General features: G+C 53.1%; 1 protein-coding gene across 1 annotated transcript in view; it reads left to right on the forward strand.

Moving 5' to 3' along the window:
- Positions 1-3,649: 3,649 nt before the first annotated feature.
- The window catches only part of CYTH4 (cytohesin 4), a 29,998-nt gene continuing 5,672 nt past the window's right edge, over positions 3,650-27,975 (forward strand). Inside the window, exons 1-8 of the mRNA XM_006174917.3 lie at positions 3,650-3,802; positions 12,291-12,373; positions 14,404-14,468; positions 15,902-15,968; positions 17,468-17,586; positions 18,810-18,890; positions 20,304-20,416; positions 22,412-22,560. Coding sequence (XP_006174979.2) covers positions 3,784-3,802; positions 12,291-12,373; positions 14,404-14,468; positions 15,902-15,968; positions 17,468-17,586; positions 18,810-18,890; positions 20,304-20,416; positions 22,412-22,560 — 696 coding nt within the window. The 5' untranslated portion in view covers positions 3,650-3,783. The remainder of the gene's footprint in view (positions 3,803-12,290; positions 12,374-14,403; positions 14,469-15,901; positions 15,969-17,467; positions 17,587-18,809; positions 18,891-20,303; positions 20,417-22,411; positions 22,561-27,975) is intronic.

Here is a 27,975-nt window from a genome sequence, read left to right on the forward strand (position 1 = left end):
GAAATGATGTTTGCACAACTCAGAGTGAGAATGAAGTCAGCACAGGGCTTGAATCTGAGCTTTGCCTCTTCCTGGCTGTGTGACCTTGGGCAAGTGACTTAACCTTTCTGAACTCAGTTCCCCCATCTATAAAACAGGGATTATAATACACTTCACTGGGGTGTGGAAAGGATTAAATGAGATGATGTGCTAGCACTGAGCACAATACCTGGCAGGTAGTGAGCATTCCATAAATGGCAGTGGTAGTTGTTGGGGAACTCCCAGACCCCATGTTTGAGGACTGTTGTGTGTTGTCCCATAATCAACTATGGACCTCCACCTAGTGTACATGAAGGAAGCAGAGACCCTGACCTCAGGCCAGAAAGAGCTTCAGGAAGAGCCCTTTAAGGGGAGCCCTTCAAGAGGAGCCCTTCCCATCTTCAACCTTCTTCCTACCTTAGATTCAGGCGCAATGGCTGGAAATCAGGCAGTCACTTTGGACTATGAGGAGAACTTGAGGCTAGAAGCAGTCAGAAGGAGCCTGGATCCCTGATAACCAGGTTGCTATGAAGTAGTCCTGTATTAACTACCTTGGGCTTTCTCATGAGAGATAAAAATACCTCTAATTTGTTTCAGCTATTGTTATTTGGGTTTTCTGCTTCATGTAAGCAAACTTAATCTTATCTGCCCCAATTTTGCAGATGACAAAAAACAAGGCTCAAAGGGGAGGCATACACACAACTAGCAGACGCTGAGTCGGGATCTGATTCCAGGTCTCCATAGCTCCCCTACTGTTGATTCTATGAAACTCTTGGCCACCTACAGTGAGAGTACCTTCCCTTTCAGGCTGCCTGCGTATAAGCTGTGAGTCATGATCGGGACTGTGGGGGAAGAAGAAAGGAAGGTGTAATCACCGAAGGCTTCACAGAGGAGGTGATATTTGAGTTGAGTCTTAGAGAATGAGATGGTAATCATAACTGAACCATTCAACCGGTCCTTCAGACAAAAAGGGAAGTCCCAGATGCCAAACTGTGGCCCTGGGTAAGGCACACCTGTTGGGCCTGGCTGCAGCATTAGAGCGTGTGTCAGGGGTCCCCAAGACCATCCCCAAGTTCAGTGACTGATTCATCAGGAAGATTCACAGAACTCAGCATATAGTCCTAGCTACAGCTGTGATCTATTACAGCAAAAGAATATACAGGCACAAGCTTCCGAGAGTCCTCTCCCAGTGGAGTCACACAGGAGGCACTTAATTCCTCCAACAGCAAACTGTGAAAACACACGCGAGGTGTTGTCAGCCAGGGAACTCAGCAGAGACTCAGCGCCCGAGGTTCTTGCTGGGGACTGGTCACGTAGGCACACTCTGCCTAACACATACCCAAATCCCAGAGTCCCAGGAGGAAAGCGGTGTTCAGCATAAGCCACGGTGTCTGCACAGTGTGGGCACCAGGAGCCACTCATACTGGGGATCGGCAGGAATCTGCCCGAAATCCAAGTTCCCAGATGCCAGCCGAGGGCCAAACTTGCAAGCAGGCTTTTTAAAGGCTAGCAGTCTCACACAGACATAGAAAACAAACTTGTCAAAGTTTACCAAAGCAGAAAGAGAGGGGAGGGATAAATTCAGAATTTGGAATTAGCAGGTACAAACTACTATATACAAAATAGATAAACAACAAGGTCCTACTGTACAGCACAGGGAACTATACTCAATAGCTTATGATAACCTATAATGAAAAAGAATATAAATATATATATATTTATATATAAAGAATATAAATATAAACATATTTATAAATAAATATAAATATTTATTTAATAATAATAAATAAATATATAATAAATACATATAAATTAATAATTATATATATCTAACTGAGTCACTAGGCTGTACACCAGAAACTAACACAACACTGTGAATCAACTATACTTCAATAAAAAAAATCTTTGTGAAAAAATAAAAAGATAGCAGTCTCAGATCTGCTGTTAACAATTTTCTGCACAGGGAATAACACCTTTCTCCCTGTTTCTCTTATTTTAAGTGACCCAGGAAATGTTTTTTTTGTGCCTTGGGCCCAGATTTGTTGAGAAAAAATCTAATTTACCGTGAAGATATTTAAACAAGTTTCCTAGAAAATAACCTTGAGTTAGACAAGAACTGGGGTGGGCAGGGGATGGGGGGTGGGTTTGAAGAGTCCTGAGAGCACCAGGCCGGCAGTTAGTGGGCCCGGACTCTGGGTCCTGAGCTGGCCACTCACTCAAGCTCCAAATTAGTCAAGCGTGTTCCAGAAAGGAGGCTCTGTTCTCTTCTCCGCGTGTCTCCGTCCTCAGCAGGCCAGCCCCAGCAGCTGGGCTACAAGGCTTCTTAAGGTCTCACCTCGAAAGTCATGTAACATCACTACTGCCACAATCTGGTGGGCAAAGAAGGACACAGCCCAGTCCAGATGCAAAAGGAGCAGAAACAGACTCCACCTCTTGATGAGAGGAGTGGCAGCCTCATAGCACAAAGGGGCATGGATACACGGAAGGGTGGAAATTGCAGCCAGCTTTTGCATCAACCACGCCTTCTGCCCCGTGTGCCCTTCCCGCATTCATTCATCATTCATTGCACACTTGAACAATGAATGAACACTTGAACAATGAACACTTGAACACCCTCTAGGTCCCCAGCATTTACCAGACACGGGACACAAAGGTGACCTTGTCTTCATGGGGCCTCGAGACTTGTGGGGAAAGAGATGAATAAACCGACATGTGCCACAAAGTTACAAGGAATGAGCATTTACTTTATAGATATTCCTTTACACTGTACTTTTTTCTATAAAGTATTTGAATCAGCCTGCTAAAAAAGCACAAGCAATAAAATTGTGAATTTTAACCAAAAACCAAAATTTAAACCACAAGGAGAAAAAAGAGGGTGTTTATTGAATATCCAAGCATCTTACTCTTCCATCTTATTCTCTTCCATCTTACATCTTATTGTCTCCCTCCATCTTTTCCATAACTCCGGGGGTGGGTATTATCATTCCCCTTTTGTAGTTAAATAAACTGAGGCTCATGGCAGTAAAATGACTTGCCCAAGTTCACACAGGTTCTGAGTGGCAGACCTGAGTCACACTGCTGAGTCTGGCCTCAAAGTCTGAATGCTACAACAGAACAGCTGTAAAAAGGAGCTGCAGATTTGACTGAGCTTCCTAGCAGCCCAGGGGAAAAAAGAAACTGAACATATTGCCCAATTGATCACTAGACAGGAAAAAGCCAGGCATTTCACTGAGGGAAATAAAGTCTTTCCTTGCACTGAATTAATTTTTCTTTTTCAAAGGAGAGTTGATAAAAGAGAGTTTGTAGGGTGGAATCAATGGGGCTCACTCAGCTTGGACTGTCCAGGTGGAGTGACTCTTCAGCTTATATGCAGTGAGGTTGCTGAGTAAGTCCTCACTGACCCCTGGAAAAGGTTCTGTCCTCCAGTAAACATCTTCCTCTGTGTGTATGTGTCTGTGTGAGTTTCTGTCTCACTGTCTTTTTTTTTTAATTCCCTCCATCCTCTCTGTCTCGTTGCCTCTGTCCCTCCCTTGCCCACACCCAAAATGCAAAGAGTCCCCGCTACTCAAACCTCTGCTGGTTTTTAGGAAGTGCTGCTGCGTCAAGAGCCTACACACCAGACCCCGGCAGGACAGGACTTCCTCCCCACACTGGGCTGGGCGGGGCCAACGGGAAGGGGCCTGTTGTAGCTGAGGTGACACATCCCGGCCGGGCAGCCTGAGCAGCAGCTTGGTCTGCAGGCCACCCTTCCCCGGGGGCTTCAGAATGGACCTGTGCCACCCAGGTAAGCACCCGGGCCAACCTGTCTGGGCCTCAGTTTCCTGTTCTGTAGAATGGGGTTAACAGTGCCTGCCTCACAGGCATCGGTGTGTAACTAGATGAAACACAGGTGGGACATGCAGAAGCAGGCAACGAATGATTGTGGGCTCAGGCTCGGTGCCAAGCTGTGTTCTAGGGGCTGGGAGTCCAGGGAGCAAAGCAGGCACTGCCCCTGCCCTCATGAGCTTACCTTCTAGACGGGGAGACAGACAGTCAATGTCTGAATATAACATGTCAGGTGGTGACAAGCAGAATGAAGAACAGTAAAGGATGATAAGGAAGATGGGAGAGAGTGGTCAAGAAGGCTTCAAAAGGAGACACCATTTGAGCAGAGACTTGAAGGAGGGAGGGAGTGATTCATGTGAGTATCTGGGGAAAGAACATTCTTGGAGAAGGAACAGCCTGTGCAAAGGCCCGGAGGCGGACATGAGAAAGGTTGCTTGTGTTGAAGCTGATGCTGCCGGGGAGGATGTAACTGCCTGGGTGGCACAAGGGCCCTGCAGCCCCTGTTTGGCCTCTGGGGGTGGTGACAGTGGCCTGTGGGGTGGCTGAAGACACTGCTTCTTGCCAGTAGAGAGGCCCAAGTCTGAGCAACATGGGACCATGGATGAGACCCTGCCAGGTGAGCAGGACCGTGTGTCTGCAGGGAAAGAAAAGAAGGCTGTTCTTTTCTTGGCAGTTTGGACAGGAGCGGACAGGATTGTGTTGTGTTTCTGTGAGGCAGAGAGGAGAGGGGCCAGGTCTCTGCACCCTGCATCTAAGAATGTTCCAGCATGGCCTGAAATTCCAGAAAACAAGAGCTGCTAGGAGCCATCCCATTCCCCAGGTTCAGATAACATGAACCCTGTTAGCAACAGAACCCTTTCTTCAAGCAAAACCTAATACAGAGCAGTCTGACCCCACCCTCGCCCCACGGGCTCTGGAGAACACAGTTAGAGAACCACCGATCCATTTTAACAGCCCCCATTTACAGATGGAACAAAGGAGGCCTGGAGAGGGGCCCAGTCTTGCTGAGGCAGGACCACTCCCCACCTCCTGGCTCCCTGTCCCAGGCTGTCTCCCTGAACCCCATACTTCTCCAGTGGGCTCTTGGGGGCAGGTGGCTCATGGACTATAGGGGTTCCATGAAGACATCTTAGGGGGCAGCTGGGAGGTAAGAGGAGACCCAGTGAGGAGTGGTGCCTGGCTCAAGGTCACTCAGCAGACGCGAGGGTGGCAGGAAACAGTGAAGTTATCCCCCGACAGACTGCCTGTCTTTCCACCACTACTGCTTCTTTCCTTGGGGTCTTCACATACTAAAGTCCTTAGGATGGTTGTCCCCATAATCAGATGAGGAAACTGAGGTTCTCAGAGGTGAACTGGAAGAAAGGATGGAATTGCCCAAAGTCGGGCAGCTGATGAGTGGCAGAATGGGGACAAGAAGGCAAGAGGAGAGAGAGCCCCAGTTTAGCCTGGGCCGTTGGGGAGGGGAGGGGCGGGGCATCCGAGGGAGGCCAGAGGGTGAGTCACTGCATCTCTTCAGGCTGGCCTGGAAGGACAGGGGTTGAACTGAGTCGCTGCAGGCAGCGTCTTGGGAGATTGGAGGACTCCATTGATAGGTTCATCTATTCATTCATTCCTTCACTTATTCTGTAAGCAGTCCTCTGGTGTGCAGGCCCTGAGTTGTGCAGTGCTGTGGACAGCAGTGACCCAGCCGTGGGCCCAACCCTGTGGGGGGCTGCTGGTCCACGGTGTGGAGGAGGGAGAGACAGACCCTGCAGGACAGTGACCCAGGGCAGATGTGCAAACCGGCAGAGACCTGGAGCATGGGATGGAGAGACTCTTTCCACCCGGGGCAGGGGAGATATGGGAAGACTTCCTGGAGGAAGTAGAGGGAAGGAGGGAAGGTCATTTCTCTGCTCCTCAGACTCGGTCTTAATCAAAACTCCTCCACAGCCAGGTGACTTCCCCTCTCTGAGCCCAGATTTGTCATCTCTTAAGTGGCATCTTCACCCCGGTCGTAGTGGGGGGAAGTGGGGAAAGAACGGGGATGGAGAGTCAGCCTGACCCGGCTCAGATCCCAGCTTGGCACCAACCTACCAGTGTTGGTGTCCTCTTCCTTCTGTGGGTTTCAGCTTCCCCACTTGTACGAAGGACAGGATGGCGCCAAAGGCCCCTGGGAGCTGCCTCCCCTCCTCTATCTGGGGGTGTCGCACCCAGAACCAGGTCCCCTCCCCCTGGGTCTGTTGAAAAGCTGAGAAGTCCAGGTAACAAAGCCCCAGCGTGACCAAAGACAGTCCTGGGGCTGGTGCAGTAAGACGGCGGGTTAAAAATAGAGGCAGCTGGGCTTGGGGAGGAAGCCACATGCAGCGATGCACCCCGCAGGGCCTTGAGGGCTGGGGCAGGGCAAGCTCTGAGGGCCGCCCCCTGCCCCAGTGTCCCTCACACCCAGACTCTGAGGGGCCTCTGCCTTCAGGACCCCAGGATCGCACCCTCCTCCTGGCCTGGAAAGGGGAAGCGAGGCCGGCCAGCTGTCCTGGAAGTGGGGCTGTGAGCAGATTTCTAAAAATACAACGGGAAAGAGGAAGGACAAAGGGGAAGTAGAGAGGAGCTGGGGAGATGGCTGGGGCGGTACCTGGGCACACTCAGCCGGCCGGGGCTCTGGGTGCGGAGGGCACCCGGCCGCAGTCGTGGTTGGGGGTGGGAGTGTCAGTGTTCAGGCCCTTGTGCGAGGTGGACAGCACAGCCTAGGGCGGAGTACACGGAGTTTGTGGTGGCAGCGGTTGTTACTATCATTTAAATATCTTTGTGTTTTTATCATTAACTTTATTATTATTAAAATCCATCTCACACAACCTGCACCAATGCCTGAAATGCCATCATCACCAGGCTTGGAATCAGAGGTGAGCACCCTCAGACTGTGTCCTTGTCACCCTCCCTGAACCTCAGCGCCCTCAGCTCTGAAATGGGGCGAAATCCCCACTTTTAAACAAATAGGTGCAGGGTCGCAAGGCCCCCGTGTACCACGCGATGGGTGCAGCAGGCCAGGGGCTGTCAGCACTGTCTCATGGGTTCAAAGCGCTTGGCCAGTTGTCACCAGATGGAAGGGGACAGTGGGCTGAGAGGGTTCACGAATGCACCTGTCAAATCACGAAAGGAACTGCATGAAGAATAAAGGCAAACAAGCCCTCGCTGCCCACCCCCACTCTCCTGGGAAAACTGTGTCCCCAGCTCTACGATGTGGGCCTCGTTTTATTTCTTACCCCAAAAGAGAAAGGGGCTGGGATCGTTAAGCATCAGTCATCCTGCCTCCATCTTCATTCTCAGTGGTGATCAGCCATGGTCGGCATTTCTGTGTCAGAATATCCAAGGTTAGTGTCTTGATGGGGTTTTGATGATTTGCATGGAGATGTCTGGCTTCGGAAGATCAGTGTCAGGGTTGTGGCCTCAGAGCCCCAGATGGGCCTGGGTGTGAGTCCCATTCTGCCACCTCCCAGCTGTGCCCCCTTGGGCAGGTCACTTAACCAGTCTGAGCCTCTGGCGCACCATCTGCAGACTGACTGGAAACCCCTCCCTTCAGAGCTGTTGTCGGGTTCAAAGGAGCTAGTGGGCGGCAAAAGCCTGGAGCCCCCGGGGCCTGAAACAGAGCAGGTGCCCAACCAGCAGGACTTTCCTTCGCTAACAGCTTGGCTTATTCATCAGGCAAGATCCCAGATCTGCTGCAGGGATGGGAAGGAGGTGAGGGAGAGGGGGAGCCCAGCTGGAGCACAGAAGGGCCCCTGCGAGGAGATGGAGAGGATGAGTAGGAGCCACTAGGCAGAGAAGAGAGGGAAGGGCATCGAGACACAGGGAACAGCAGGTGCGAAGGCCCGTGGAGGAAGAGAGCACATGGGGGCAAAAGAAGGGCGATCAGGAGGCTTCAAGTCGGGGGCAGGGGTGGGCGCCTTGTGAGATGAGGGTGGGGCACCACGGGGACTGGTGGGTCTTATCGTCAGGACAATGGGACGCCATAGGAGACTGGCTGGAAAGGGCAGAGTGGAGGCAGGGACATCAGGAGGCCTTCAGTCACCCAGAGAGAGGAGCCGGGGGTCTGGGTGAGGGTGGGGGCCATGGAAACAGAAAGAAGGTGGACAGGGCTTAGTGATGGAGGAGACACGAGGGTGAGAGAGGTGCATGTCAAGGTGCCTCCTGGAGTCCCTGGGGGGCCATTCCCAGAGCTTGAGGACTCAGGGAGAAGGCCAGGTTGAGGGGAAGCTCTAGGAGTTCCATTTTAGTCCCAGTGACAAGTGAAATGATGGTCAGGACACAGAGGGATGGAAGGGTCTGAAGCTCTGGGAGGGGCTTAAGGCTGAGGGTATGCGTGTGAGTCCTGGGCCCGGGATGGGAAAGGGGAGCTTTCCTGAGGAGGGAGGAGAAGCTGGCCTGGGACCCAAGGGGAGCCCCAGAGCTCACCCCTTGACCGTCCACATTAGGGATTATCCATAGAAACACGAAATTCCCACCTGGCTTCTCTCCAATAAGCAGCCTGCCTGGAATCCACGTGGCCTCCACCAGCAGGTGTGCCCTGGGCCAGAAGCAGGGCTTCAGAACAGAAGCCCCAGCCAACAGGAAAACAACGAAAAGCAAACAAACAAAACACAAAAGCCTGATCTTTCACCCCAAAGTCAGCTAGAGGTGATTGGATTTTTCCACCACGGATCTCAGCCTCCCTCCCCTCCTGACAGAGGAGTTCCAGGTCCCACCTCTGGTGCGGCCTCCCCTGCTATGACCCTGCTCCTGTCTCCACAAGGATGGCCCCTCATGCCTTCCGTTCCTGCATGTCCCCAATGGCATGCAGAATCTACCTCTGCTTAGGTGTTGGCAAACTGGGGTTCTGATCCCAGCACTGCTACTTCCCTGCTGTGTGACCCTTGGCAAGTCACTTCACCTCTCTGAGCCTCGATGTCTCAAACTGAAAAAGATCCATTTAAAAGAGTTACGAGGATTAAATGACACAATTTACGTGGCACTGCTGGCATGGAGCAGGTGCTTTTGCACTTAGAGATTAATAAGACTCTTGCTTTGTCCCCTGGGGTAAGTGCCACCTCCCCTCACTCCCCTGGAAACCAGGATCTCTAGACCTGCAGGCTCAGAGTGACAGGGACAGAAAGGAAAACTCCCAAGGGGGTCACTAGAAGGTATGTGGAGCCCCTTCTGCTCCTTGTTTCTAAATGCGTGTAGGTTGCCTCTTGGGCACCGAGCACCATCTAATGGTCATTGACTTAGGGTGTATGACGCATCCTGGAGGATGGTGCCCTGTCCAAGCATTATAACGTCTCCAAACTGACACCTCAGCTGCACCTTCAGTAGGCTGCTCCATCACCCTGTCAGGCCAGTGATCAGGCCAGTGTCTTCTGGTGGTAAAATGCGTGAGAGTACCAGCGGGTCCCACGGCCACATGCTCTTCCCACACCTCCTTTACTGGAAAGAGGGTCCCTGGGTCTAATGTGAGGTTTTGCAGTGTTCTGAGTCAGCAGGTCCAACCCTTGGACAGCGCTGCCCTGTGGCCAAGGCTCTGTGGGCGAGAAAGGCCACCACATATCCATAACATGTGTGGATTCCTGGTGAGATGAATCACTGGCCTTTGCAGAAGGGAAGGGACCCAATGCAAATGATTTGCCACCAAGTTGCTGGTTGGTCTTCTGGAGGAACGATGGGTCCTTGTTGCTGGCAGGTCTGATACTCAGCAGTGGCAGGGTGATGCCAGTGGCAGGGCGAGCCTGGGTGATGGAGTTCACACCTAGCCTCCACAGGGGCCAATGGTTACTTCATTTGGGTACCACTGCACCAGCACTGGGCTGGTCAGTCAGAGACTGGCTGATGTCAACTGGCTGAATCATTCTGTCTGCCTGGTGGTTTAGCGCCTCCCCTGTGGTGGGTGCTTGCTGGGGAACATCAGTGTGCTTTACAAACATCTTCCCACTCTGTGCCCACTCCCATCGGGCCACCCACTTGCCTCTTCCCCAGACCTCTCTGTTCCCAGTCTTCCTTCTTTCCTTCTTTCTGACCAATAAGGCAAGCCATCCTCCACTGCCCATGAATGCTTATGTATTCGTACTCACACCACTTCCCTTTCCACATGAAACAGATGACTCGGTGCCCTGCCCAATGCTCTGCCCATTGGGAGGACTTCTCCCCACTGTCTTTCTGGGTCACTTTGAGCAGAACTGTAATTCAGTAACTGTCCAGTTTAACTCATAACCACACCCATGGTTCCAGCCATCCATCCTGGAACCAAGTCCAGGCATTTTTCTTCTTTATCAGAAGGTCACAAGGGACCCATCCATGAAGATACGGTGTGAGCTGAGGGATCTGTTGCAACAGCAGTAGATGACATACGGGTCTGGGTCACCCATCCCTGGGGCTTACTGGAGCCTTCTGTCTCTGCTTACACCTGTTTCTGGGTGAACCACTTACAAAGGACTGCTGTTGGGCACATTTGACTTTATAACTTGGTGAGTCAGACAGACCCACCCTGCTTGCTTGACCAGGGGAATCATTACCATATATACTTGCTAAAATGTTTCAGGAGCCTTGCTTTTGTGGACCTGGTCTCTTCTTCAGTCAGTAGAGCCTGGATCTAAAAACCAATCAAGGGGTCTTGGCTTTTATGCAGCGACTGCCCTGTGGGAGGGGCAGATCCTTGGGCAAAGCAGCTCATTTGGGCTAAGTTCCTGGGCAGGGACTCAGCTGTGGGCCATCAGCAGGTGATACACACTCACCCCCAGCAGCTGAGGGAGTGGGTGCCTTGGTCCCGAAGGGGAGACCTGGATGGCGTCTATTATACATGTGTTGCACCCTGACCGTATGTCAGATCCTTGCTGCATGTTGGCAAAATTCAGCTTTTTTAATCCAGACAACCACCATCTAGGTTATGGTCCATGTTTCAGAGACAAGGACGCTGTATTTGTTGAGTTTCAGGTATAGCTGCTGTAACTAAGAGACTCAGAAAAACAGTGACTGAGACATTCTCAGGACTTATTTCTCTCTCATTGAAAAGTCCAAGTGGGTAGCTGGCCCAGGGGAATATGATGACTCTTCTCCACATGGTTGCTCGGAGCCCGGGCTCCTCCTAGCTTGGCACCTGCTTCCACCTCAAAGCCCGGGATGGCTGCTCAGTCCATGGGAGGGGGAAGTCGGGAAAGGGACCCCTCGATAGTGTCTCTGCTTTCATTTGGGAAGGATCACATCTGTCCTTGTAAAACCTTTAAGAAACAAGACTAGGCACTTCCCAAAGCTAGGACTTGAGAGTCGGGAGGATTTGGGTGGGCAGACAGGAAAAGGCATCCCAGGGTGGAGAAGCTGTAGAGGCAAAGGTGGGGAAGTAAGACTGAGAGTTAGACTACTGGGGGCAGTGTGGGGCGGGCAGGCTGGACTGGCGGCTCTTGTTGAGAATGGGGAGCGAGGCTCACTGGGAAAGCCAGGGAGACTATAGAGGCCCCAGGACCAGGAGGAGGGCTTTTCCCTCTAAGGAATAAGAGGTCTGTGGAGATTTCGACCAGAAGAATGTCATGGATGGGACAGGAAGCCTGGCGTGGGGTAGAGGTGGCTCAGCTGACTCAGCTGTAGAAATGGTCACAACACCACCTCGCACAGAACACCAGCACCCCCGTGTCCCCTGTAATTCATTTCCAGGCGAAGAGGGAAGAACCCAGGCTTTGTAGGCAGCTGAATCCAAGTCCCACCCTGGCTCAGCAACTTATCCCTTCGGGACCCTGGCCAGGTCATCTCGCCTCTCTGAGCCTCAGTGTCTGGGGCAGGAACTGTGAAATGTCCCCTCCCCCCCCATCCAGTTTCCCCATCTTACGGGGTAAGGCTGTCAGGACCACCCCACTAAAGGCTCATTACCCAGCCTCCCTTGCAGGTAGCCGTGGCCATGTGACTGCATCTGGCCAATGGGATGTGAAGCACAATGAGACGCCACTTCCTGGTCATGCAAATAAATGAGTGAATAACCAACAGACGTGTGATCCAGTGAAGGAGTAAATTAAAGTTCCAGGGAAGGACAAACGCCTTCAGCAAGTGTTGTACTGAGTACCTGCTGTGTGTCAAGCTCTTTCTAGGGGCTGAGGAGGCAGCAGCAAGCAAAATTGTTGAAGGGTTTGTTCTCTTGGGGCTGAGAGCGAAGTGAGTAGAACACAGAAGATGCAAGTAAACAAGATGGCTTAGGGGGTCTGTACCCAGACGGGTAGAGGAGACATAAAGCTGATAGGAGAGGAGGGTGGGGGAGGGACTGCTTTAGACAGGGCAGTCAGGGAAGGCCTCTTGGAGGAGGTGACATCTGGGCCAAGGCCAAAGTGAAGAGGGCAAGCAAGGCATGGGTTTCTGGAGGGAAGAGGGCCCTGGGGGAGTGAGAGCTGACTGGGGTGGCTGGAGCCCAGTGATGGGGAGGAGGGCAGGGATGAGCCAGTGACCACTGGTGCTTCTCTCTCCAGACCCAGGGGAGCTAAGCAGCGTGGAGACAGAGGAGCTGCAGCAGATCAAATGGCACCGGAAGCAGCTTCTGGAGGACATCCAGGTGTGCTCGCCTCACACACAGATACACATGCTCTTGTCCACACACAGGCTCGTGCTGACACGCCCTCAAGCCACACTCACCCACAAGCCAACACTCAGACATACTCACGCACCTCCGCGCTCACTCCTGACCCAGCCTGGGCTGAGAGCTCACAGGTAGCCTCCGCCCCCGCCCCCAGGAGTAGAGAACAGAACTCCCAGGGGCCTCCCCACTCCTGGGCCCAGTCACCAGGGCCCAGAGACAGCCAGGAGAGTGGGGGACAGAAAGGGGGCTACTGATGAAGCAGCTACTGTGTGCCAAGCTCCACCTGGGGCTCTGTCCCCCTCACGGTATGTCAGGTTTTCCTGCCACCTATGTGGCACATCCCCACCCTGGGCCTCAGCTTCATCCCCCCTAAAGTGTAGGCCATTTGTTCTAGATCACACCAGCAATGTGTGCCCAGCACTTGCCAATTCACCAGTTTCTCAGAGGTTAGCTCGTCTGATTCCCAGCAACCGTCTGAGACATGCTCTGCTTCTGTTCCCAGACTGTGCTGTGCTCAGCCCTGCCCCTGGGCCTTTGCACTCCCGGTTCCCTCCACCTGGGATTCTCTCAAGCCCTCCTCATGGCTCTGCCTTCTCCTTATTTCATTCTGGGCTCACATGTCTCTCCTCCTAGATGCCGCCCTCACCACCCCCAGGCTATAGTTGCTGGGGCCCCACCCGCATCCCACCCCATGTACCCCTAAGATTCTAGGGAAAGTCAAAGGCACAAGGTCATTCACTCAGCATGTGATTTACACCTACCACATGCCAGGCTCTTTCTATATCATTACTCTGATTGCTTCTGCATGGTCCTTTCACTGGACCCGTGACCCCCATGATCCCAACCCCACAGGCCTGTGAGCTCCACATAAGGAGAGCCTGGGTCTGTTTCCCACCACTGTATCCCCAGCCCAATAGTCAGAGCATAGTACGTGCTCAATTAACACTTGCTAGTGAGCCCTCATTTTATTTGTGGAGAAGACACTCAGGGATTCAGCCAAGATCACATGGACAGGAGCTGACTGGGCTCAGATAGAGGCTCCAGGCCCCATCCTGTCCGTAGGTCCCAGGACAAGCCCCCAGGATTACCCTCATCCCAAAGATCTTGGAGGAGGAGAGGGGTGCCTTTGGGGGCTCCGGCCAGATGCTCATGTTGCTGCCCTGTGGGGGGATGCTGGGCCAGCTGCCACCTCTCCCCATCTGCCTGGTGTTGGTGTTGGCAGAGTTGAGGATCTCCACTGGCACTGGGCACCTCTTGCCAGGTCAAGATGATAAAGACTTGGGGGTGGGGCATGGGGAAAGCACAGGCTTGGAGTCAGATGTTGGACACATCACTTCACCTCTCTGCACATCAGTGTCCTCTCCTGTAAACTCCACTGGAATTGCAAAGCCCCTGAGAAGACGGCCTGGGCTGTCTTGCACCCTCATGTACCCATGGTACCTGGCTCATCGTGGGCACTGGATCTAGGGCGAGGGACAGGGGAAATGGTTGGATGGAGGGAAACCAGAGAGGAGGCGGGGCCTGATCAGAAGGCAGGAATCTGTGCCTCCTGACTGGGGAGGCAGGAGGGAGCCATGGACGGAGTTTGAGCAGAAGAAAGGCAGGCACCAAGCTGTGCTTCAGAAAAGTGGCAGCTGGGTGGAGAAGGGCCTGTCAGGAAGGTTTGGCTCAAGGGCAGGACACTTTTCAGCTGCAGAGGCAAGGGATGGGAGGGCGGGAAATAGCGTGGGGAAAAGGGTGGTGACTGGGGACTCCCTCACCCCACAGGAGCCCTGGGAGACTTAAATGTAAACAGAGGCTATATGTTTGGCTTGGGATTTTGAGGATATAAGACATCTGGGAACGGGATCTGCCAGGGGAAGGTCCCTCAGTAGTGGCTCAAGGCAGACAGGTTTGGGATTCACACCCAGGGTTGGGAGCTCTTGTGTGGGAGGGCGGAAGGTGGTGGACCCCCTCCCTCCACCCTCTGACTCTCCCTCCCCCGTCATGCCCCTACCACCCCACAGAAACTCAAGGACGAGATTGCGGACGTGTTTGCCCAAATCGACTGCTTCGAGACGGCAGAGGAGAGGTGAGGGGCCTGGCAGGGGAGCCTGGGGAGCTGCCACAGTGGTTTCCCAAGGTTGCCACACGCCACGAGTGACTGAATGAACAGAGGCCATGCCTGGGCTCTGAGATCCAGCCCCCAAAGGGGAGGCAGGGGAGTGAGAGAGGAACAGGGCGGCCCTGACACTCCATCCCGTGGTCTGGTCTGGTCCTTGCTTCCAGACAGCCCCTCTCTTCAGCAACAACCCCATCCTCCCACCACTTCCACCCAGAGTCTCTGACCCAACTTCTGACCAATGGCTGGCCAGGATCATCCTGGGAGGGGCCAGGGAGAAGGAAAGCTCAGCCCCAAGGACAAGGACGAGGAAGCCAAGGGCCATACAGGGACAGGAGCCTGGCCCGTGGCAAGGCTGAGGTTGGTCCACCTTCCCTTACCCGTAGGGCATCATCCACCCTGCCTCTTCTATGGGAAGACTCCCCCCACTCTGTGACCTAGATTTGGTCCACTCGCCTCTCTGGGCCTCAGTTTCCCTCTTTGTGCAATGAGAAGGTTGGTCCCTGAATAATCCCCTAGGGCCCCAGGGCACTGTCTGCTACATATGGTGTTCCAGGAGATCCCCACCCTGCCCCTGCCACCCCTCAATTCTCTGATGCTTCTGATTGCCACCTCTCTAGCCCGCACACACATGCACACGCATACACACTCACACACGTACATACATGGCCCACATGACTCCAGATCCCCTACTCCAGCCCCAGTGATGACAACAACATAACATTTACAGAGCAACTGACATCAGCTATTCCAACGCCTTAACCTCTCAACAATGCAGGGGTGCAGGTGATGGAGTCCCTCTCATTTTATTTATTTATTTTAATTAATTTATTTTATTTTGGGGGGAGGGGGAGGGAGGTAATTAGGTTTATTTATATTTGGAGGAGGTACTGGGGATTGAACCCAGGACCTCACGCATGCTAAGCATGAGCTCTATCACTACCGCTTGAGCTATACCCTCCCCCCCGAGTCACTTCCATTTTACAGATGAGGAAACTGAGTCCCAGAGAGGTGAAGCAACTCGCCCTGAGTGTCTCAGCCAGCAAACGCTGGAGTGGGATTTGCACCAGGAGTCCGGCTGCAGAGCCTGTGCCCTCACCCCCAGCCTCCCCAGTATCTTGCTCCCACTCCAAGCACAGGGCCCCTCAAAATCCTCCCCCCAGAGCAACTCTGGGTCCTGAGGCCACAGCTCAGGAACTGGTTAAAGTGCTGGTGCTGGGCCCATTGGAAGTCTGGTTTCATAGCTCAGGGAGGGGCCCAGAGCTTGCCTTTCTCACCTTCTCCCAGGTGATTCCTGCGCAGGCTCTTAGGGAATATTGGCTCTAGCTGAGGAGAGCGTCCCCGGGATTGGCGGGGTGCCCTGGGGCCCTGGGCTGCCCAAGCTGACATCTTCCTGTCTACAGCCGGATGGCCCAGAAGGAGAAGGAACTGTGCATCGGGCGCAAGAAGTTCAACATGGACCCGGTGAAGGTGGGCAGCGCAGGGGCTCGCGTCAGGGGGTCGGGGGAGCTGTGGGCTGGGCACCTCCACAATGCCCTCTTCTTCCCCTCAACTGACACAACTACCCACTCTGCAGATGGGGAAACTGAGGCCCAGCTGGGCTCAGCATCTTGTCCACGGCTGGGGCCCTGCTAACCCCTCAGCATAGCAGCCCCAGGGCCTGAGGTGGGAGCCAGGTGGATGGGGTGGGGTCTGTGATGTCTGCAGACTTGGGGTCCCTTGGCTCTGGGCCTCTGTCTCCCCCGCTGTGAGTAGGACTTTGCACAGTGGGGCCCTTAGACTCTGGGGCTCAGTCTTCAGAAGCGTCTTCCAGCCTCTCGGCTAGAGGGAGCCAGCCCTGGGACGCTGGCACAGAGAGCAGAGCACGGGGAGCTCAGGGTTGAGCTGTGCTCTAACCCCCATCCTCCGCCCCGCCCCCTACTGGCCTCAGAGCAACCCCCCTCGCCCAGCTAGGTGGCAGCTGGGCTCCTTTCCGGGAGAAACAGAGACAGGAGGAAGCCACAAGCTGACACACAGAGGTGGGGTCAGGGCAGCCAAGGGGTCCCTGGAAATTTACTGCTCTGGTTTAGAAGGCTGCCTCTCTTCTCCATCATAGGCCACCAACTTCACACACCCATCCACCTCCCACAGCCACAGAAACCGGACCCATGCCCCCATCCACGTGGAACACACCCACATACACACTAACGCACGCCCCTGCCTGGGAGGGGCCTCTGAGGAGTCCCCAGGGCCATCTGCTGTCACTCAGAGCCCTCCACAGCCTGTCCCCATCTTCCAGCAGCCTCTTCTCCAAAAGGAACAGGGACACAAAGGAATCATCACAGAAAACCAGAGACCAGCCCCTCAAACTCCTAAAATTAGAATGACAGACTTTGAGTGCCTGGGTTGTGGGGAGCGATGGCTGTGATATTGTCAAATCAGAAGAGAAGGTTTCGAGCAGGAAATCAGGCGAGGCACACTCCCATCTTCACACACAAAGCAGAGGACAGGCCCCGCCAGGAAAGTGTCTCCCTCTGAGTGGTGGGACCGGGCAATCTCCTCTTCTTTTGATTAAGCTGGCTTTTTGCTAATTTTTATACAATGGACATAGATTACTTGTAAGAAAAAAAAAGATGAAATACTATTTTTAAATAACATGAATTTTAAGGGGACAAAATGAATGGCTGAATCATTCCATCTTAAAATTATCAATTCATAGAATCATTGACGCATAAAATCAAAATGTGTCAGACTGAAGGGGACCCTGGGGAGCACCTGGCATGAACCTGCTTCATCGCAGGAACCCCGTCTCTCTTTGCATGCCTCCGCTGATGGGGAACTCATCACCTTACAAAGGGAACTTCCCAGAACAAGCTATGCCAATGCCAGAATGCCAGGCCCCAGGGCGCTGGCCACAGGGACTCCCTTCCATCCTCCTCCCATCCTCCTGTTGAGTGGGGCTGCTCACAGCCTCTGTGTACTACCTCCAGGGCATCCAGTATCTCATTGAGCACAAGCTGCTGACCCATGACGTCCAAGACATTGCCCAGTTCTTGTACAAGGGTGAAGGCCTCAACAAGACGGCCATTGGTACCTACTTGGGGGAGAGGTAAGGAGGACAGGGCCTTAGGGAGGCAGGGAATGAGGGTGTGCAGGTGTGCACAGATATGTGTAGGTAACTATGGGAATGCATCATATTAGACAAGTCATAACTTCTGGGGCTTCAGCGGGCCAACTGATCACTTCCCTCCAGATTCTGAGCCAAAGCCTGCCTGCCTTCATTCTTTCCTTCATTTAGAAAACAAGTAGATATTTTTAGGATCTATTGTGCACCAGGCAGTGTTCTAAGCCCTGGATCTACACCAGTGAACAAAACTGACTGCCCTCGGGGAGGTACATTCTAGTGGGGAAGACAGATCCCAAAATATGTTAAGTAAGTTAGAATACTAGAAGTGCTTTGGAATACCAATAAAGCAGGGAAGGGGGAGGAGAAGCTCTGGGAATCAGGCGTCGAAAGCTGTGGCTTTCAATAGTGTGGACATGAAAGCTCTCACAAAGAAGGTGACCTTTGAGTGAAACTTAAAGGAGGTGAGCAGTGTAGACATCTGGGGGAAGAGCATTCCTGGCAGAAGGAAGGGCATGTGCAAAGGCCCTGAGGCAGAAGCCTGCTCAAGAATTAGCGGGGCTAGTGAGACTGGAAGACAGCAAGGGAGGGAGGAAGTAGTAGGCAACAAGGTGGCACCCGAGAGAGGGTTTTTGGGCAGAGGAGTCGTCTGAGGGGACCCCTCTGGGTGCTGAGTTGGGGATAGACTATAGGGGACAAGCATGGAGCTGGGCTAGGGAGCCAGCAACCCTTCTTCCAGGCTCCCCAGAGGACACACTCCTCCTAAGCCAGCAGGGGATGCAGGTGGTAAGATGGGCAGTGCTTTCCAATTTAAGATCTGGGAAGAGGGAGGAAATGGGGGTAGGCATGGTTCTCTCCATGTTACAGATGAGGACACTGGGGCTGGGGGAGGTCAGGTGGCTTGAGTGGGGTCACACAGGCAGGAAGTAAAAGAGGAAGGCTTTGACTCAGGGCAAGCTACTCCAAAGCCAGAGCTCCCCTCCTGGGTGAGAACAGTGCTGGTGAGCCGTGGTCGCCGGGCCAGCTGTGTGTAGGACATGGGTGTTCACGTGGAAGTCAGGGGGACGGTGATGTGGGCTCAGACAGATGTGAGCGACCAGATGGCGGCTGGATATGGAAAGAGGATGTCTCTCCCCTCCTTTGCCCCCACCTCAACCCCCTCCAGGAGGTGGGTGCCAACAAATCCTTCCCTTCTGCCTCCTCTCCAGGGACCCTATCAACCTGCAGGTCCTCCAGGCCTTTGTGGACTGCCACGAGTTCGCCAACCTCAACCTCGTCCAGGCCCTCAGGTGAGTGGTCCAGGGGACAGGGGCCTGATCCCCGAGGGTGGCATGGCTGGGGGACTGGGAGCACCACCATCCCCATGGCTATCAGCACAAACAAAGCATCAGGAACAAAAATTAATTGATGACAGTATCCCCCCCACATAGAGCCGAGGTGAGGTGAGGTACTAGGTGGGGACTGCCTGGACCAGCGCCTGGATGGTTACTAGTATTAATACTACTAGTATCATTATATTGCCCCGTTATAATAATAATATTTAATCATTGTAATCATTATTACTATTATTACTGCCATCCCCACTGCTTTTTGGATTAGTGCTTGTTTTATTTATTTTATTAATACAGCTTAGTGTGTGCTGCATTTATTATTACTTTTCATTTTCTAATTAGGGTATTACCGTTGCTACTCATTTTTACAGCCATGGGAGGCGTCACAGTATATGGGTTAGGAGCACAGACTCTGGAGCCAGACTGCCCTTTTCTCCTAGCTCTGCTGCTCATCCCCTGGGAAAGTCATTAAAAAAAAAAAAAAAAAAACCTCCCTGTGCCTCAGTTTCTTCATCTGTAAAATGGGGATAGTAACAGTACCAACCTCATAGGGTTGTAAAGATGAAATGAGAAAGTGCTTAGAACTGGTCCCTAGTGAGTGTTTAGTAAGTCTTGCTGCTGTGGATGATTCCTGGAAAATCACCTCCCAAGTGGGGGCATTTGATCTGGGCTGTGACGAATGAGTAGGAGTTTGCAAGGCAGAGAAGGAAGAAGCCACCACCATCCAGGCAATGTGGCCTCCCTCCAACTCCCATGCTCTTTAAAAGAGAGGGGTAGGTGGTTGGGAGTCTCCAACATTCATTCATTCATTTATTCATTTGTTCATTCTTTCACTCATTTGACAAGCCTTTACTGAGCAGCTAGTCACCGGGTACCCTGACCTGTGCGAGAACCAGCAGGAGATGTGAGAGGAGCAGGCACAGCACTTGCCCTTGGGGAACTTAGCTGGAAGCTGTGGAAATCATGCAGTTCCAAGAAAAGGAGGCCCGGCCAGGGGAAGGCACTCCCTCAGGGTCCCACAGTCAGAGCCCAGAGCCCAACAGCCAGGCAGGGAGGGGCCTCAGAAACTGAGTCAGCAGAGACGCCCCTCGTGGGCTGAGGTGGACTGGGCCTCAGATGAGCAGAGGGGAGCACCTGCATTCTAGAAGAAAAGGCATTTCTTGGGTCCCTCCTGAAGGCTTGTTGCTCACGAGTACAAATTCCACGGACCCCTCCCCATGAGCCTACATGACAGGTACAGACTCTCCCATTAACAGGATAAAGATTTAAGCCTAGGAGAGGCAGAGGGGCTTATGGGGGGAAAGGTCCCCCCATACACCCGTTGAGAGCCACCCCCTGCCCTCACTGCCGACGGCTCTGTTCATCCCCCAGACAATTCCTATGGAGCTTCAGGCTGCCAGGTGAGGCACAGAAGATCGACCGCATGATGGAGACCTTTGCAACCCGATACTGCCTCTGCAACCCAGGTGTCTTCCAGTCCACAGGTGCCAGTGTTGGGGGAACCCTGCCTGCCCAAGTCTGCCTTCCAAGGCACCATGGCCTCTCTACTCCCTCAGATTTCTCCCAAGCACCCAGACCCTGGGAGCCCAGATTCCCGTCATGAACACTCACTGAGCCCCAGCTCTGTGTCAGGCCTTCTGCTAGGTGCCTGTTGAGCAGAGCTGCCTCGGGGCATGATCCTTGGGAGAAGAGGCAGGAAATAATGTCACTAAGGTGCTAAGGCAGCAGTAACCCCATCTGAGGGCAGGGGTGGGGGAGTCAGCATGTCCAGGATGGCTTCCCAGAAGTAATGAGGTCTGAATGGGGTTTTGAAGGATGAATAGGAGTTCTCCAGGAGGTCAAGGGGAAAAAAGGCCTTTTAGGGAGGAGTTCTAGTTTGAGCAAAGGCACAGAAGTATAAAACAGCCTGAGCAGGATGGAGGGACCAAAGGGAGTTAGAAGGACATCAGAAAAGGTCAGTCCTCCATATCCCCCAACACAGTGGGCGAGAAGTCATCACCGCAGGCTTGTCCTGGCCTCTTCTCTGGATCTGAAGTTACCATAATAATCATCAAGTCCATGTATTGAGCATTCCCCGTGTGCTAAGTGCTTTACACACGCAAAGCCATGTGATCCTTCCATCCACTCTGCAAGGTCAGCAGTATTCTCATTCCCATGTTGAACACAAACTCAAGAGAAGTGAAGGGGGCTTCTTGGCAGTGTATCTATGGCAAGTCCTACAGAGCATTTGTCTTACCTTGTAGTTATAGACAAATTAGGGATTTGCTTATTTATTATCTGTCAGCTCCTCAAGTCTAAATGTCCCAACTACGGTGGGGACCGTCCAGATTTTTTCACCTGTGAATCCCCAGTCTGCATTCCTTAGTAGGTATTCAATAAATATTTGTAGGAAGAAAGGAATTTTAAAGCACCAGATGTGAATCACAGTCTCTCTACTTACTTTTGTGACCTTAGACATGTAACTGACCCTCCCTGAGCCTCAGTTTCCTAGTCTGTAAAATGGGGGTGGGAGCAGGGCCTACCTCATGGTGTCACGGGACTTAAAGAGCTTAGCACAGAGCAAACACCAACAACATTAGGTGCCACTGACATCAGAGCTAGAATCATCGACGTTCTAGAACATGAAGACTCTTCAAATTAAGCCTCCTAGAGTGGAGGGTATGGTTCAGGGGTAGAATGCATGCCTAGCATGCATGAGGTCCTGGGTTCAATCCCCAGTACTTCCATTAAATAAATAAATAAGTAAACCTAATTACCTCCCCACCCACAAAAAAAAAAAAAATTACTGGGCAAATTTAAACCTCCTAATGTCCCAGATGGGGAAGCTAAGGTTCTGGGAGCCCAGGTACTTTCCAAGGTCAACCAGAGAGTTGGGGACACAGCTGGACTTCCCTTGCTCTGGACTCAGGGCTTTAAAACACCACAGAATAGTGATCACCTCCCTCCCAACTGCTCAGCCCAGCCGCCCTCCCAAGCACATGAAAGTCTGAATAATGGAACAGGAGCTTGGCGCCGGGAGCCCCACAATGCCAGCAAGATTACCAAGCAGCACGTGACAAAGCCCTGAACAGTGTTGCCGACAATAAGCTTTCTCTGGGTTCCGAGGAGGCAGGGAACAGAGTGGGCAGGGGCGCTGGAAGGGCTCGGCAGGGAGGAGGGCTGCAGCTGGAGCCGCAAGAGCAGGAGGGTTTAAATGGTAGAAAAGGGAAAGGGAGGGTGTGCCTGGCAGGGGGCCCAGCAGGAGCAGAAGTGCCGCGGCAGGAAGACTCAGAGGGGCTCAGAAGCTGACAGCTGAAGCCTGTTGGGAGCAGGGAGCCCCGTAAGAGTGGGAGGTGAGGCCGGACCTTGAATGCCAAGGCAGGAGGACAGGGTGGACCTTCAAGGTATACAGACAGCACTCTTGGCCCCTAGAAGGGGTTAGGGCAGAGGAGGGGAGAGTGACCAGCACCAGGACCATGACCTGCTGTCCCATCCTGCAGACACCTGCTACGTCCTGTCCTTCTCCATCATCATGCTCAACACCAGCCTCCACAACCCCAACGTCCGGGACAGGCCGCCCTTCGAGCGCTTTGTGTCCATGAATCGTGGCATCAATGATGGCAGTGACCTGCCTGAGGAACAGCTACGGGTAAGAGGGATGTAGCCCCACCCAGCCCTGGCCCCGGGCATCCAAGAGGCACCTGTCCTTGGGTGGATGGCCCAAGAGAGCCTCCCCTAAGATAGACCACTCCAAGAGGGAGAGCTGCTGAGATGGACCTCCAAGGTTGGTAACTGTCTTGAGATGGACCATCACAAAAGAGACTGGTCCCAAGATGAGCTTTCCCAAGTGGCCCCAATCTCAAGAAGGAGGTCCAAGGACATCCAGGAGGTCCTACCAGACTCACAACAACCTTTGGGGGAACTCTAGAAGCCCATCATTCACACATTCCAGGAAGTTCCTCACGCAGCCTAGGTCTATTTCTTAGAATCTCAGATTCTTTGATTCTCAGTGGGTCAGAGCTGAAAATCCTCACTCTGCTCCAGCCCCTCCCCCCTTCAGAGGGGAAGAAATGAATCTTTCACCTGCCGCACGTCAGCTCGAGAAGTCAAGCAGCACCCAGGCCTCCCATCTCCTCCCCAAACAGCCCTCACCCCTCCCACACTGCACCAGGCCCTGTGCCTGGCACGGGGCGCCCAGGGATGAATCAACCCAAGTTCAGGGTCTGGTGGGATGATGAGACATGTGTGAATTATAACCCTGTGTGATTCATGCTGTGCTGACCATAGTAACGTAGCTATTGAGACACAGAGGGCTCTACTATCACTCTCCTGGGGGCAGGGGAAGGGTGCTATCCTGGAAGACTCCACAGAGGAGGTGACTTTTGAACTGGGCCTTGATGGTTGAATGGGAGTTTTCCCAAAGGAAAAGTAAGGGAAGGACATTCCAGAAAGAGGAAGGGGTCAGAACCTGGCCTAGTTGGGAAAGGAAAGGACATCCAGAGTAGTCAGCTGGGTATGTATAGATAGTAATGGCGGCAGGGTGGGGCCAGAGTGTCCAGGGCTTGTAATGACAGGAGTTTGCCTGCTTCCTGTGGGGAAAGTGAAACCAGGAGCTGTTTTATAAACACAGGAGTGAGATTCAAAGCTTGGCTCCGCAAAAATGAATTAACAATTCATTTCCAGGGCTACAGATGCCTCAGAGCTCAAGAGAGCTTCAGTTCCCTCTGGGTCAGAGCCCTGCAGGAGGGGAGGAGAGGGTGTGAACGCCACCCCCACAGCTTAGCACCCTGTGAACCTCCCTCAGCAGAAGCCTGGTGAGGGGAGAGCCTGGGTCTGGAATGATTCTGGTGCCCCTCAGAGTTTGAGAACAGCCACACCCTTAGGCCACCACCCTCCTTGGTCCCCAGAGGAGAAAGTTCATCGTGGAAGTGGAGGGACAACATAAAAGGAGGGCTTGAGAGTAGGTTAGAGCTCACATCCCGCCTCTCTGTTTGCCTGCTGGGTGACCTTGGGTAATGACTCACCTTCTCCAAGCCACCATTTCCTCAACCAGGAGAACGGGGATGGTGATGCCTGCATCACAGAGCTGCTGTGAGTAGTAACATTTAAAACTGTAAAGGGCATAGTCCATGCCAGGTACATAGCACAAGCTCTAAATGGTGACTTACGTCATGATTAAGAATAATTAATAATAATTTAAAATCCCCAGCACTTAGTGAAATGCCTGCAATGTGAAAGGCATTTGAGAACTGGTAACTCACTGTGGTACTCAGGGAGGGAAGATGCGCACACCTTGTCTGGCAGATAATGGGTTAATGGCATGCCAGCACCCGTCCTGCTGGATCTCCCAGGTGCCACTTTATTGCTTCAGCCCCCAAAGAGCCTCCTTCAGCATCTCCCTCCTTAGCTATTTTTCCCAATTCAAGCCTTTTGTTAATAACAATGCACTGCATTTGTATAGAGCTTGTAACTTTCTTCTCATAGGGCATTCGGGTCTATTATCTCAATTTAGCTTCAAACTCTGCCTGGGAGGTCTGGGAAGGGTTTATTATCCTCCTTGGCAGCCAAGAGAGGCAGGCACTGAACGGAGTGGGGAGTGGGGAGCAGAGAACAGAGCGCTGGAGTCACAGCCACATCCAAAACCTGGCTCCCCCATTTTCTAGTTGTGTGACATCAGGTAAGTGGCCTGACCTCTCTGAGCTCCCAGCTTAGAAGATTAGTGTAGAAACGTAAGGTATTTAGCACAGCACCAGTGTCATTGGACTAACTAATCCAGAATTCGCCCTGGGCACAAAGTGAGCCACACTGGCCTGGTCTTCGTGTTCAAGGCTTTCCCAGGTAGCTGCTGTGGACTGGGGGTCTTCTCGCCTTTTCTCAGGATCTCATCTTCCCCATGTGTAAAGCAAGGACTTGATTTTAAGCACCTTCAGAGATTCAGTTTGCAACTCTGCAGAAGGATTCTCCATGAAGCTTCTCTAGCCCGGGTCCCCGCTGAGGACACAACATTTTTAAGTGGCCTGATTTACGAAATGAAATTGACACAGATACATTACCTAAAGAGAGGTCACCCCATGACCACAAGGGTGCACAGCTAGGGAAGGCTTCAGAGAGGTGCATGATGGGAGCTGGGGCTCAGGCAGCTTGAGCTGGTCTTGCCCTGACCATCCTGATGGGGACGGGGCAGAGCGCCTAAGAGACTCAGGGTGTGGACGTGGAGGATGGGAAATCAAATCCCAGCCCTGCCCTTATGGCTGTGTGCCTTTGAGTGTGTGCCTCAAGTTTCTTCATCTGCAAAGTGGGCTGATGACACTGGTGTCACGTTATTCTCCTGAGAAGCAGACAATGCACTTCAGGTGCCTGGCACCACTCACCTTGACAGAGCTGCCCAAAAAGGGAGCTTGGGTAGAGAAGGGGAAGGAAAGAGGACAGAAGGAGGGCTCTCCAACCTCTGATGTCACAAGTGGAGTAACCGCAGTCCAGGCAGGGGAACAATCTCCCAGTTCAGGGCATCTTCTGCTATGCCCAGCGCTGGACCTCCTGGGTTCTTGTCCAAGCATCTCCATCAGAACTGACCAGGTACTGGGCCCATTGACTGTTTTTATTAAGTAATCCTGACAACCTTGGGCAGTAGGTACCATCTCCAGGTTACAGCAAAGGAAACTGAGCTCAACAGTGGTAGCTGGCCAGGGGTCTCAGCTTGTGAAGAGTCCAGATTCAAACTCATGTCTATCTGACTCCAGAGCCCTTCCCTCTGCAGAGACCAGAAGGCAAGTTCTAGGGATGGAGGTTTTGACTGTGTTTCCCAGCTTCTGGTTACTTCCTGGCTGGAGGAATTTCAGCTCTCATAATGGAAAAGATTTGGAATTGATGGTCAGCTTCAGGCTCAGCTAGATCTAGGTGCCCAGTGAGGTCAGGGCTCATTCTGGTCTCTCCCTCTCTGAGCAATCCTCTCCTCCATGTCGACTTCCCTCTTAAACGGGCTCTCCCCAGGTTGTGGCAGAGATGGCCCAGGCAGCTCCCGGCTTCCATCTTGCTTAACAGTTTCAATTAGAGCCCCAGAATTAAGGCTTATTGGCTGGTGTGGGTCACAGAAAGCGGGGTGGGGGCAGGATTCCCCAGGGGAGAATGGAGTGGGTGGGGAGGGGTGGATGCAAGGCTAGAGAACCACCGGGAGATGGCGGTTATCTTTCTGATCACATCCAACCAGCCGGGAGAAGGTAGGCTGGCCCAGTGGTTTGGTGTCAGTGGGTGCAGGAGTGTTCTTACGGGGGGCGGGGGCGGTGGAAGGAGGCTGGTGTTTACAAATTACAGGAAACACGGGTGCACTGAGCTGTTTTCTTTCTGGGGGCAGAATTGCGGTCTGTAGGGCACCGGCAGAAACTGCCGGGGGCTCCCTGTGGGTGCCACAAAGGATGAGGCCCTGTCTGCCCCCACTGCCGGCCTCCTTGGGCCTTCGGAAGATTTGTCTAGGCTGCCAGCTTTGCTGACAAGGCCTTGCTGCCACAGGCCACATTCAACCAGCCAGCGCCGCCTCTGAATTCCCGGGGCCAGACTTCCTGGCTGCTCTAGGGGTGCCCGGGCTCTAAAAAGAGAAATAGTCCCCTCCCCCTGCCAACAGCCAGCTAAGCTCGGGGACTTGGAGTCCACCGGTTGATAGATACCTTCATCAAACCCAGGAAAACCTGCTTCCGGTAGCCACCCTCCTCCCCCGCTCTCGTACCCATGGCCACCCCTACGCTCCTGGGTCAGAAAAGACATTTAAAAACCAGCACACACCATTTCTACGCCTTTGGGAAATCAAATGGTACTTGTGAAATTTTTCATTTAAAATTTCAAAGAACCCATCTGAACGGCAGCACACACAAATGCAACAGAAGGAAGTAATATAGTTATCTGGACAGTGGAGACCCGGCATTGTCTCTGGTTTAATAGACAATTTAGAATGCTTTTCCAAACACTTGGAAATCTGGGCAGGAATGTCCACGGAACACGGTGCCCCATGGCAGGGGGTTCAAAACACACAGAGGTGATCTGTTGCCAACATCTACAACTCTCCCACAGGAAGGTCTCAGCCCTGGCTTGCATACCTCTAGTGACAAGGAACTCATTACCCTACAAGGTTGCTCCTTCCTTATTTCAGCCACTCTCACTGCTACAAAGTCCTCCATGGGGAACTGGAATCTGCTCCCTGGGGATTTCCCATCCCCCTGAACAGGGCTCTGCCCTCTGCCTGGGAGAGGGGTCTTTAAGAGCCAAGGTCAGCATCCCACCTTGAGTCACAACATGAGCAGCCAATCTCCAACTCCCTAGCAGCTCCTCTATGTTCCCTTGGCCAGGGTACACCTGGAAGTCTCAGCTACTGCACGTAAGAGGAGACCCCTCCCCCCCGGATGCTGCCCAAGGAGGCCCCGCCCCTGACTGCTGTGCCCCAGAGAATGTGTGTGCTTGTGTCTGTGTGTGTGCACACCTGCACGCACAGGTGAACATGTGCGTGTGTGTACACATCCCAGCTGAGCCTCCTTGTCTCCACCACTCTCAGACATGGGGTTGATGGCCCCAACTCACTCATCTGACCTGTAAGAGCGGCGCTGCGTGGTCTGGATGAAGGCAGGGACTTCTCCTCCTTATCATCTTCCCCTGACTTGGGGGCGGGGAGGGGCTCCGACCCCAGTGTAGTCCATTTACTCCCCCTAGGACCCTGGAACTCAGCATTGTTCTGTCTATTTTTCAGATGAAGACACAGCAGCTCAGAGAGGTTGAGGGATATGCCCAGGGTCACACAGCCATCCAGTGACCGAGCTGGGATTTTAACCCAGGCGGCCTGACACCAAACCGTGGCATTCCCATGCCACTGGCTGGAATTCCAGTGGGAGGGTGGGAGATGGGAACCACTCGGTCAGCAAACAGTTGCCAACCTGCTTTAGGCCAGGCCCTGGGGGAGGCTCTCGGGTTGGGACACCCAGGCTTGTCCTGGGAGAATTCCTCACCTGTTTGGGGAGGTCAGCCTCAGAAAGCAAACTGACATCGAAATACTGCCAGCATGGGGACCATGTGTAAGGCAGCG

The sequence above is a fragment of the Camelus ferus genome, chromosome 12 (assembly GCF_009834535.1).
Source record: "Camelus ferus isolate YT-003-E chromosome 12, BCGSAC_Cfer_1.0, whole genome shotgun sequence".
In the NCBI taxonomy this organism is placed as follows: Eukaryota; Metazoa; Chordata; class Mammalia; order Artiodactyla; family Camelidae; genus Camelus; species Camelus ferus.